Here is a 12,243-nt window from a genome sequence, read left to right as displayed (position 1 = left end):
GTGTACATATAATATTAACATAAAATCTTAATAATAACAATAATATCCATAATTCATTTGCGATCGCACCTTATTCTTCAGGCATAAAGTCGTTGTGAACTCTCTTGTATAGAACGGGATATCACCATTGTCCAATATTGTGTGGACAACAAAAATAAATTCAGGATAATATTCAACACCAATTGGGATCTTTAGGTTGTACTTTCCTTGAACGACTGAAAATAAAAAAATATTAAATCAATATTAATATTCAATATCTCTCTAGTCAAAGAAGCTATTAAATTCTCAATATTTGTTGTACTTTAGTTACTACTCGTCCACCTTTGCATCTAAGGGATCCTTGCTACTTTCTTCTTCTGACCATTAAGGACCCCAGAAGAGATGATGATATCCCCTTGAACAAATTTGCTTTCTAAGATGCTAACCTGCATTTTAATGTACTTAAAGTGGATCTGTCACTAAAGTTTACAATACAGATGACACAAATAAGTAAACATCTCTCTTAGACCTAATGAGCTTGGTGTATATACTTCAAACAATCACAACAGAATAGATGTATAATCCTGATAATAATATCAGCATTTTATGAGTCCAGTTAAAGCTCATGAGTCCACGTGTATTCAGTCTCTGCCTTTCCAACCTGACTGACAGCAGCAGCTTGTATTGAGCAATGTGAGGTCTCAGCAGGGAGGAGGGACAATGAGGAGCTGTCAATCAGGCTAGGTGAGGATTCTACAGCCATGCTGACATGGATCTTCATAGTGAGTATGCTAACCTCAGTAAGCCTAAGGCTAAGTTCACATTGCGTTAACAGCAGCCCATTCAACACATGTGTTAGTGGGCTGCTGTTAACGCAAGTGCCAATTTCATATAGTGCTAGCGCAGATAGAGCTAGCAGATGCTCTATCTGCGCTAGAGTGACAGACCCGGAAATGCTGCAGCCCGCGTCCCAGGGTCCATCACTCAATGACGAGTTAAGTTAAGTCCTTCTTTTTCTCAGAAGAGGCAATTTGCCTGATACAATTGAAAGCAGTGATGGAGGAGAGAGCATCAGGTGATGCTCCCTCTCCCATCATGCTTCCTCTGCCTCTGACTCAGCATGTCCCAGAGGTAAGTATTGTGAAGTATTGTGTATGTGTCTGCTGCACAATACTGTGTTGTGTGTGTCTGCCGCACTATACTGTGTTTTGGGGCAGCACTATACTGTGTGGTGGGACTGCACTATACTGTGTGTGGGGGACTGCATTATACTTTGTGTGGGGGGCTGCATTAGATTGTTTGTGTGGCTGCTGCATTATACTGTGTGTTTGGGGGCTGCACTATGCTGTGTGTTTGTGGGGAGGCTGAATTATACTGTGTGTGTGTGTGGGATGCTGCATTATACTATGTGTGGGGCTGCATTATACTCTGAGGGGGCTGCTTTATACTCTGGGGGCTGCATTATACTCTGAATGGTTGCTTTATGCTCTGGGGGCTGCATTATACTGTGTGTGTGTGGGGCTACACTATACTCTGAGGGTGCTGCATTATAGTCTGAGGGCACTGCATTATACTCTTAGAGGGCTGCATTATACTCTTAGGTGGCTGCATTATACTCTGAAGGAGCTGCATCATACTGTGTGTGGGGGGGCTGCATTATACTGTGTGTGTGAGTGGCTGTATTGTACTGTGTGTGTGCAAGGGGGCTGCACTACACTGTGTTTGTTGGGGGCTGAATTATACTGTGTGGGGGCTGCATTATACTCTGATGGGGCTGTTTTATACTCAGGGGTGCTGCATTATACTGTGTGTGGGGCTGCATTATTCTCTGAGGGGGCCACATTATACTCTGGGGGCTGCATTATACTCTGAGGGGGATACATTATACTGTGAAGGGGCTGCATTATACTCTGAGGGGGGCTACATTATACTCTGAGGGGGCTGCATTATGCTCTATGAGGGGACTACATTAAACTCTGAGGGGGCTGCAGTATACTCTGAGGGGGGCTGCATTATACTCTGAGGGGGGCTGCATTATACTCTATCAAGGACCATGGGGAGTGCATTTTACTATATGTACTATATGGAACCTGCATTATACTGTATCGAGGACTATCTATACCAATCATTCTTCCTCAGCCAGAGTAAGGGTAGGTGCACACGGACAGTAAACGATGTGGGTTGGGACACTGCGTACTTGTCAGAGTCCAGAAGTTACAGCATAGTGGATGAAATTTCAAGAAATCCCATGCCCACAATGTGTGCACCGATGCCCGAGGCTTCCCTGAGGAGATGGACATGTGGCATGTCTCTCCAGACCATAGCATGTCTATTATCTTGTGGAAACGCGTGTCTCTGCAAGATAAATTTCACCCGTACACCCGTCTCTATTTTTGCATGGGTGCTCTTGGACCAATGTTATTCTATTTGGATGTGCACATGACTCATTAGAAAATATCGCAGCATGCCTGAGTTTGATCTGATTTTTGAATCACACTTGGCCATGCAAGTCAATGAGTTCATGGAAACTATCGGATGACATCGAGTGCAGTCCGATTTCTACGAGCTAACAGAATGGAGGAGATGGAGAAATTTGTTTCTCCTCATTTGAGTGAATTGAATTACACTATGCTGAGTGAACTCTGTGATTTGCATAATTGAGCCTGTTCTCTCAGATGAGAGAAAACATGGTCATCTGCACCTAGCCTAACTAACTGTTTCTAAAATGTAGGTTCGTTAAACCCCCTTTAGCAATTAGCATATTGCTTCAGAATTGGAATTAATATACTCACCAGAGCCCAGGGGCTGTCCTCTAATATCCACATCATGTTCACCATGAGATAAAATGACCCCTTTCGACATATACTACAGGACCACAAATAAAAATATATATTAAATCAATTGTGTTTATGGCGAGATGCAGGACAAAACAGGATCTGAAGTGTATTTAGTCTTTATTTTTTGCTTTTTTTACCTTTCTTACTTGTAGACTAGATGATTTTAACGTTATTTTATTTGCCCTTGTTATATAGACGATTGCATCTACCACAGTAGACTGGCCAACTGTCCAGAAATTTGTGGACAGTCCATAAAAATAGTTAAAAAAAGGACACTTAAAATTGATGCATCTGATTTTTTTATTTTTTGCAGCTGCAAAAACTTGCGTACATTATTAAGACTGCCATTATTATCATTTTACATTTCACAGTGAGCGAAGCTAATGTCCTCAAGTCACAATTATGGAAAATAGACATAGATCACTCATTTTAATGATGTAATATGCTTTTCTAGGGTGTTTATAAAAAATGATGGCTATCTGATTTCATTTTGAGACGCTGCCCAGAAAAAAATAAAAAATCAAGTTGGCAATCCTGCACCATAAATATAAAACATGACGATATAGAGATGAGACCCTCAAAGGTGAATCTTTTGTCATCACCTTTGCATTACATTTTGGGGTCTGAAATAATTCACTCTTGTTATTTGACTTTTACGCCATATATTTTTGACCTATAGGATACTCACAAAGTAGAAGAAGTGGAGTTGTCCATCTGCAGGATCCAGCTGGGACGTACTGATGAAGTATTCCACTGTTAGATACAGGTCAGAGTCACACGACAAGTCACTTGTATTTGCTTGTACCGTCAGGTAGCTGTTACTTTCAGAGTAGAACGGATACAGCCATTTATAAACTCTTGTAAGCTGGGCCTCAGCATCATCTTCTAGAGAGAATTTTCCCTGGATACAGAAGTAGAGCAATAAATTCATATTATCTTATTTGCCATTCTTTTATTTACGTAGAAAATGTTTCTATGGAGATACATAAGGTAGTCCTGAGCAAAAATACTTGTGGCGTTATTATTGGTTCTCCTGTACTAGTCCTGTACTGGAAGAAGAATCCTAAAGGGAAGGAGATAGAGAGGCTACAGAAAAGAAAACTCAAGTTGGGCTACTGGATCAGGAGCTCCCAAGTAAGACAGAATTGTTGCAATAAAACAACTTTTTGCATTGAATAATTATGGCACAACTCCTTTCCTTGGTCCTTTAACCAGGGTCAGGTCTCTCAGCTCAACAAAAGCCCACCCCAAGGCAAACTAATTTTACTGTTCCAACCTGGGAATCTATGGGGGACTATACCATAGCCTGCATGGACAAAACCCTATTCTCAAACACCAACCAACTTCTCTCCATGTATCACAGTGCCCAATATGTTATTACCTTTTACAGATACCAACCATTTGTCATCTGCGAATGTTGCATAAACTCTCCCAATAATTCAAAGAGCTACACAAGGATAGACCTTAGAGACAATTCTGAGGGCAGATGCATCCTCTACGCACAGTTCAGGAATCTTTCAACTGTCAAGTCCTGATGCTTCTCAAATGCCTCTGACTACCACATTCTCTCATATCAGGTATCTCTGACTCCACATGCTCTTACAGGCTCTCTCTTCATCTTTTATGTTGCCTCTTACTTTTATCACCTTCTAAAACCTCCATTCCATGGCAGCACCATTGCACAATTCTAAGTCATGACACCATCGCTCTTTCAGTAGAGAAATACAAAACCACTCACACTCATCACCTTCTGTACGCATTCTTTATTTTGATTTTCTATTGCAAACCATAAGGCATATATCATAGCTGATGTGTTTCGGGACTAAACATCCCAAAGTCAATGTCAAGTTCTCACAAGGCCAGTATGGACACAGGATTCTGATGCTTCTTTATTGGCACATCAGACTTTGTAGCTACCAAGGGTGGATTTACCATAGACTGGGTCATTTTTCTGCTATGGGCCACTTGCAATTCCAGATTGGCCGCATCCTTTATAGTAATTACTAATGACGGAACAAGATTTACTTCTTCATAAATTTTAAAACATAGTAGATAAGGATTGGAGAGTCAACCTATGATTATACAGAAAGCTATGAATAGTGCTGCCATGGATTACTTGGGTCCTGCTGTTTTCTATAGTTCTACATGTAGTGTATAGAGACACTTACATGCATAGACACCATGTCATCCCACGTTGAAGTGTCCAGAGTGAAAACTGCAATTCCCTTTTCATTTGTTACTGCTGTCAGGTTTAAATCTTCTTCCTCAAAGCCCAATACCAAGTAGACTGTTTCATTCACTTTAGGCTTAAAATTTTCTAAAACATTCAACTGTGAAAGAAAAAGACACATAGTCTACTAATAGTCATTTCCTCCAGAAGCAAGCACAAACTGGAGGTGACCTATTGAACTGGCAGTGCTAGACTGGTGGGGGTAATGTCATGTAGTGTGAAGAATAGATTAATGTAGAATTAAAACCAGAATTGAACCAGAAGGGTACTGAAGGTAACTGGCCAGTCACTGTAAACATTGTTTCTGTTTATTTTCACTCTCACTCCTATAATCCTTCACTTTCTGCTAACTCCCCTAATCCCTACACCTAGTAAGGAACTGTTCATCTCTTCTTTAATCCTCCCCATCCATCTCATCTCCTCCTCAGAACTGCTCCTCAACATAAAACCCTGTGTCTCAAAGTACAGACAGCCACCTCATGCCTTCTCCTGCTCCCACCTGCTAACACTATCTCTGCTCCTTCTCACTGCTGGTGATATCTCTCCAAATCCTGGTCCTCCTCACCATATCCCCACAGTCAATTCTACCTCCCATCCACGCTCTATCACAATTATCTCTGCTCCTTCTCACTGCTGGTGATATCTCTCCAAATCCTGGTCCTCCTCACCATATCCCCACAGTCAATTCTACCTCCCATCCACGCTCTATCACAAATTTCCGTAACCTCTCTAACCTTATACCCATTTGCCAGGCCCCCACTTCCCCAGTCCCACTCACAGGAGCTCTATGGAACGCTCGCTCTGTCTGCAACAAGCTTTCCTACATCCATGATCTTTTTATTACAAACAAACTTTCCTTCCTCGCCATCACTGAAACCTGGCTCACCCCTTCTGACACAGCCTCTCCTGCTGCACTTTTGTATGGTGGCTTCCACCTTTCTCACACAACCCGCCCCAGCAGCAAGCATGGTGGAGGAGTTGGTTTTCTCCTGTCAGATAACTGCTCCTTCACCCACATCCCACTGCCACCCTCTGTTACCCTCCCTTTGAGGTGCACTCTGTGCGCATCTACTCCCCCTCCAACCTCCAACTGGCTGTCATCTACCGCCCCTCAGGGCCAGCCACCACTTTCTTTGTCCAATTCACCACCTGGCTACTTCATTTCCTTTCTGCGGACATCCCCACTATCATCATGGGCGACTTGAACATACCCATTGACACTTCCCTCTCAGCTGCCACTAAACTTCTAACTCTTACTTCCTCCATCGGCCTCACTCAATGGTCTTCTGCAGCCACTCACAAAGATGGTCACACACTGGACCTCATCTTCAACCACCTCTGCTCCCTATCTAACCTCTGTAACTCCCCTCTTCCTCTTTCTGACCACAATCTACTCACATTCTCTTCCCTCTCCACTTCTTGTCTACAATCCCCGCCCACAAACTTGCACACCCTCACAGAAATCTTAAACACCTTGATCTACACTCACTCTCTGAATCCCTCCTCCCTCTCACAGACATAAGTCCCTTACACAATGCGGATGACGCTGCCGCTCTATGTAACACCACAATAGCTGTAGCTTTGGAATATCTTGCCCCTTTCACACATACCAAAGCTCACTAAATCAACAGAAAGCCCTGGCACACCAGCCTGACCAAATAACTGAGGCGAGCTTCCAGGGCTGCTGAGAGGAGATGGAAAAGATCCCAGTCCAACGAGCACTTCATCGCATTCAAACAGTCCCTCACTACTTTCAAGACCACACAAGCTACACCAAAACAAACCTACTTCTCATTCCTCATGTCCTCCCTGTCTCACAACCCTAAACAGTTATTCAACACCTTTAATTCTCTCCTCCGTCCCCCAGCACCTCCTCCCTCCCCACTCATCTCAACTGAAGACTTTGCCTAATTTTTCAAGCAGAAGATTGAGAACATCAGAGACAGTTTTAGTCGACAACCCCCAGAGCCTTTCCTCCCAACTACCCAGCCCTCCACCTCCAAAACCAACTTCTCCACCAATACAGAAGATCGACTCTCCAATCTACTCTCAAGATCGCATCTCACCACCTGTGCACTTGACCTGATCCCTTCCCACTTCATCCCAAACCTTGCCACAGTCTTCATCCCAACCCTAACCCATCTCTTCAACCTATCACTCACAACTGGTGTTTTCCCCTCCAGCTTTAAACATGCCTCAGTCACACCTATCCTCAAAAAGCCCTCTCTTGACCCATCCTCTGTACCTAGCTATCGCCCTATATCACTTCTCCCCTATGCCTCAAAACTACTAGAACAACACGTCCATCTTGAACTGTCCTCCCATCTGTCTTCCTGCTCCCTCTTCGACAGCTTACAATCAGGCTTCTGGTCACACCACTCCACTGAAACTGCCCTAACTAAGTTCACCAAAGACCTATTAACCGCCAAGAGCAAGCAACACTACTCTATCCTCCTCCTCCTGGACCTGTCCTCCGCCTTTGACACAGTGGACCATTCTCTGTTGCTGCGGACCCTCTCATCCCTTGGCATCACAGACTTGGCCCTATCCTGGATCTCGTCATACCTAACTGACCGGACATTCAGCATCTCCCACTCACACACCACCTCCTCACCTCGCCCCCTATCTGTCGGAGTCCCGCAAGGTTCAGTTCTAGGGCCCCTGCTCTTCTCCATTTACACTTTTGGCCTGGGACAGCTCATAGAATCTCACAGTTTTCAGTAACATCTCTATGCTGTCGACACACAGATCTACATCTATGGACCAGATATCACCACCCTACTAACCAGAATCCCTCAATGTCTATCCACTATTTAATCCTTCTTCTCCGCTAAATTTCTAAAACTTAACATGGACAAAACAGAATTCTTCGTCTTTCCCCCATCTCACGTGACCTCCCCAACGAACCTATCCATTGGAGTAAACGGCTTCCCACTCTCCCCAGTCCCAGAAGCTTGCTGTCTCGGGGTAATCCTTGACACTGATCTCTCCTTCAAACCACATATCCAAGCCCTTTCCACTTCCTGCCGCCTTCAACTCAAAAATATTTCATGGAGCCGTACATTCCTAAGCCAAGAATCTGCAAAAACCCTAATCCATGCCCTCATCATCTCCCGCCTCGACTACTGTAACTTCCTGCTCCGTGGCCTCCCCTCTAACACACTCGCACCCCTCCAATCTATTCTAAACTCAGCTGCCTGACTAATCCACCTGTCCCCCCCACTATTCCCTGGCCTCTCCCCTCTGTCAATCCCTTCACTGGCTCCCCATTACCCAGAGACTCCAGTACAAAACCCTAACCATGACATACAAAGCCATCCACAACCTGTCTCCTCCATACATCTGTGACCTTGTCTCCCGGTACTTTCCTGCACGCAATCTCCGATCCTCACAAGATCTCCTTCTCTACTCCCCTCTTATCTCCTCCTCCCACAATCGCATACAAGATTTCTCTCGTGCATCCCCCCTACTCTGGAACTCTCTACCACAACATATCAGACTCTCACCTACCATCGAAACCTTGAAAAAGAACCTGAAGACCCACCTTTTCCAACAAGCCTACAACCTGCAGTAACCACCGATCGACCAAACCACTGCACGACCAGCTCTATCCTTACCTACTGTATCCTCACCCATCCCTTGTAGATTGTGAGCCCTCGCGGGCAGGGTCCTCTCTCCTCCTGTACCAGTTGTGACTTGTATTGTTCAAGATTATTGTACTTATTTTTATTATGTGTACCCCTCCTCACATGTAAAGCACCATGGAATAAAAGGCGCTATAATAATAAATAATAATAATAACCATTAAAAGGCTCCAGAGCAGGGAGAGTACTCATGGTCACTGGGGGTATTTATCATGGGGGGAAATTATGAAGTCAAATTAGCTTGTGGCTAGTGTTGAGCGATACCGTCCGATACTTGAAAGTATCGGTATCGGAAAGTATCGGCCGATACCGGCAAAGTATCGGATCCAATCCGATACCGATACCCGATACCAATACAAATCAATGGGACTCAAGTATCGGACGGTATTCCTGATGGCTCCCAGGGTCTGAAGGAGAGGAAACTCTCCTTCAGGCCCTGGGAACCATATTAATGTGTAAAATAAAGAATTAAAATAAAAAATATTGCTATACTCACCTCACCGAGGGAACCGGCAGCGTTGTTTGCTTAAAATGCGCGCTTTTCCTTCCTTCCGTGATGTCACGGCTTCTGATTGGTCGCTTGCCGCCCATGTGGCCGCGACGCGACCAATCACAGCAAGCCGTGACGTAATTTTCAGGTCCTTCTAGGCATTCAGTATTTTAAAATTACGTTCCGGCTTTGTGATTGGTCGCGTCGCGGTCACATGGGCGACGCGACCAATCACAAGCCGTGACGTCACGGGAGGCAGGAGACGCGCGCATTTTAAAATGCGCGCGTGTCCAGCCTCCCGTGACGTCACGGCTTGTGATTGGTCGCGTCGCCCATGTGGCCGCGACGCAACCAATCACAGCAAGCCGTGACATAATTTCAGGTCCTTCAGGATTTTAAAATTACGTTCTGGCTTGTGATTGGTCGCGTCGTGGTCACATTGGCGACGCGACCAATCACAAGCCGTGACGTCACGGGAGGCTGGACACGCGCGCATTTTAAAATGCGCGCGTCTCCTGCCTCCCGTGACGTCACGGCTTGTGATTGGTCGCGTCGCCCATGTGACCGCGACGCGACCAATCACAAAGCCGGAACGTAATTTTAAAATACTGAATGCCTAGAAGGACCTGAAAATTACGTCACGGCTTGCTGTGATTGGTCGTGTCGCGGCCACATGGGCGGCAAGCGACCAATCAGAAGCCGTGACGTCACGGAAGGAAGGAAAAGCGCGCATTTTAAGCAAACAACGCTGTCGGTTCCCTCGGTGAGGTCCAGGCTGCGTCGGAGAGGTGAGTATAGCAATATTTTTTATTTTAATTCTTTCTTTTACACATTAATGTTGTTTCGATACCGATACCCGATACCACAAAAGTATCGGATCTCGGTATCGGAATTCCGATACCCGCAAGTATTGGCCGATACCCGATACTTGCGGTATCGGAATGCTCAACACTACTTGTGGCTGCTTTGTCTTAATTTGCCCCAAATTCATTAAAGGAGACCTATCACTTCTAATACTGTAAATATGTCAATTATCTACTCAGTGTAAATGTCACTGTTCTCCTCAATCTGGAATGTTTTTTTTTCCATTTGTTCCTGTGTCTCTCAGATCCCGAGATTTGGCATTTCTAACCAGCACATACATATGGAATTCTAAGCCAAGGGGGCATGGTTTGGAACCCTTATGAGCGTTTTCTTGAAGACTATGACCCTTCCCATCTCAGAAGACTATATTTACATAGAAGGAAGAGTGGACCATTTTTCAGGAATCAAGAGGCGAAAAAACAAAAAAATCCAACAAGGCCGGGGGGTTAAGGAGAACAGTGACATTTAATCCATGTAAAAATTACATATTTATGGAAAGTGACAGGTTCTCGTTAAAGTGTCACACGTTGTCAATTATTTATATATCTTTAGATACAATGTTTCTGTTTATAATCAATTTTCCACATTTTCCACCATCCCCAACTGGAGTGACAATAACAACTTTTAAAAAAAGAAATCCTAATTTTTAATCTCTCTTAAATCATATTTACATAGCTAACTCTGTCCCTCCCACACTTTTTAAAAGTGGCAAGAGTGGCATCAAATTGCAAAAAGTTACATAAACGAATTATCTTATATAAAGCCAAGAGGAACGGTAAAGCTTAAATCTATAAATTAAAATTTAATTCATCATTCTGGAGTAAAATATCCATGTGCTAAGTCTACTGGTCCGACTCATCATTTACATTTTTTTAAGTCACTTTTCTTTTTTGTCTTGTAAAAACTCAAAGGAGGGAAAGCAAAAAAACAAAAGCACAGGAAGGTGTTATGAGGTTAATTTCATATGGAGGCATGCACAGGTATTTTTATTTTTAATTTCACAGGAAAAAAAATTGTGGCATATCCCATTAAAGTCTTATGTATGGAGTCTTTTCCTCTAAAAACTTTGTACATGCGGCATCTAAGGTATTGTCTAGTAGCTCTGGCTCTGTGTGCTGGTATGCATTCTCCATGCCATGTTCTTTTTTGACAAGACCCTATTTTCTCAAAAAACAATTCTTCTTATACTTATATCATCACCTTAACAGTAAGCGGGATTCCTTTCTGATAAAAATTAGGAACGTTCTCAAACTTCATCTCCAGTCTTCTCAAAACAACTGCAACGTCGATCGTTCTTTCAATGTAACCTATTAATACAGAAACAAAAAGATTATGGCTCTGATACATCATGCTGTTTACATCGGAATTTTGGAATAAAATACCTTTAAATGTCAAATAATTTTTTGTGAAAAACTAAGTTGCGCAAAAATTTGGTGACTTTTTCCGTGTACACACCAGTTTGGGGCAAAATGGTCAAACTGGAGAACAGCCGAAGGTGGAACGGGGCGTGACAAAGACCGACGGAAAAAATTAATTCAAAGCGGCGGTGTTCCTTACACCAAAATTGTTACTAGAGTTTCTGACTGCTTCATTCATTCTCAATGAGGCTTCTGGAAAACTCTGAGCTCAATGCTCGGAAGCCACATAAGGAATGAAGAGAGTTACAATCAAGGGTGTGCACTGACCACCGCTACATTCCAAAAGTTCCCCATTCTGCCAACCGGTGCATGTCCCAGAGGTTAATGCCTCACAGGTTAACAAGTTATTACAACACCTTTATTTATAGTATATGTCTATACAGAATGTTACTCACCAGAAATGTCCTCTGTTAATGAAGCTATGATTAATAAAGGCATATATTGAATTGTAGTGGAGATATTGAAAAAAGCAAGGTCAATCTCTCTTGATAGACACCCCTTGTCATCAGTCTGATGAAAAAAAATATGAAAGTAAAGGAAAACTAGAAAAAAACAAAAATATCTCACCATTTTTTTATATGAATATTTGGAATAATATAGATTAATTGTCTAACAGGTTGATCCCACCTTTGTTATCACTAATTAGTAGAAGATTTAAAATGTAGGGGTCCTGCCATACTCATTATTTTTGAGAGGATGACCTACAGTATACCATTTCCATCCATTCCTCCCCATGTGAAGGTCTAGACCAGTGTTTCTCAACTCCAGTCCTCAAGACCCA

At 43.3% G+C, this 12,243-nt stretch overlaps 1 protein-coding gene across 1 annotated transcript in view; it reads right to left on the bottom strand.

Moving 5' to 3' along the window:
- LOC143769711 (alpha-2-macroglobulin-like protein 1) overlaps window positions 1-12,243 on the bottom strand; it is a 135,897-nt gene that overhangs the window by 103,695 nt on the left and 19,959 nt on the right. Inside the window, exons 9-14 of the mRNA XM_077258497.1 lie at window positions 11,858-11,972; window positions 11,245-11,351; window positions 4,985-5,146; window positions 3,505-3,717; window positions 2,772-2,844; window positions 70-215 (exon numbers count right to left, since the gene is read on the bottom strand). Coding sequence (XP_077114612.1) covers window positions 70-215; window positions 2,772-2,844; window positions 3,505-3,717; window positions 4,985-5,146; window positions 11,245-11,351; window positions 11,858-11,972 — 816 coding nt within the window. The remainder of the gene's footprint in view (window positions 1-69; window positions 216-2,771; window positions 2,845-3,504; window positions 3,718-4,984; window positions 5,147-11,244; window positions 11,352-11,857; window positions 11,973-12,243) is intronic.

Source organism: Ranitomeya variabilis, chromosome 4 (assembly GCF_051348905.1).
Source record: "Ranitomeya variabilis isolate aRanVar5 chromosome 4, aRanVar5.hap1, whole genome shotgun sequence".
Lineage (NCBI taxonomy): Eukaryota > Metazoa > Chordata > Amphibia > Anura > Dendrobatidae > Ranitomeya > Ranitomeya variabilis.
This window is presented reverse-complemented; position numbering and strand designations above follow the sequence as displayed.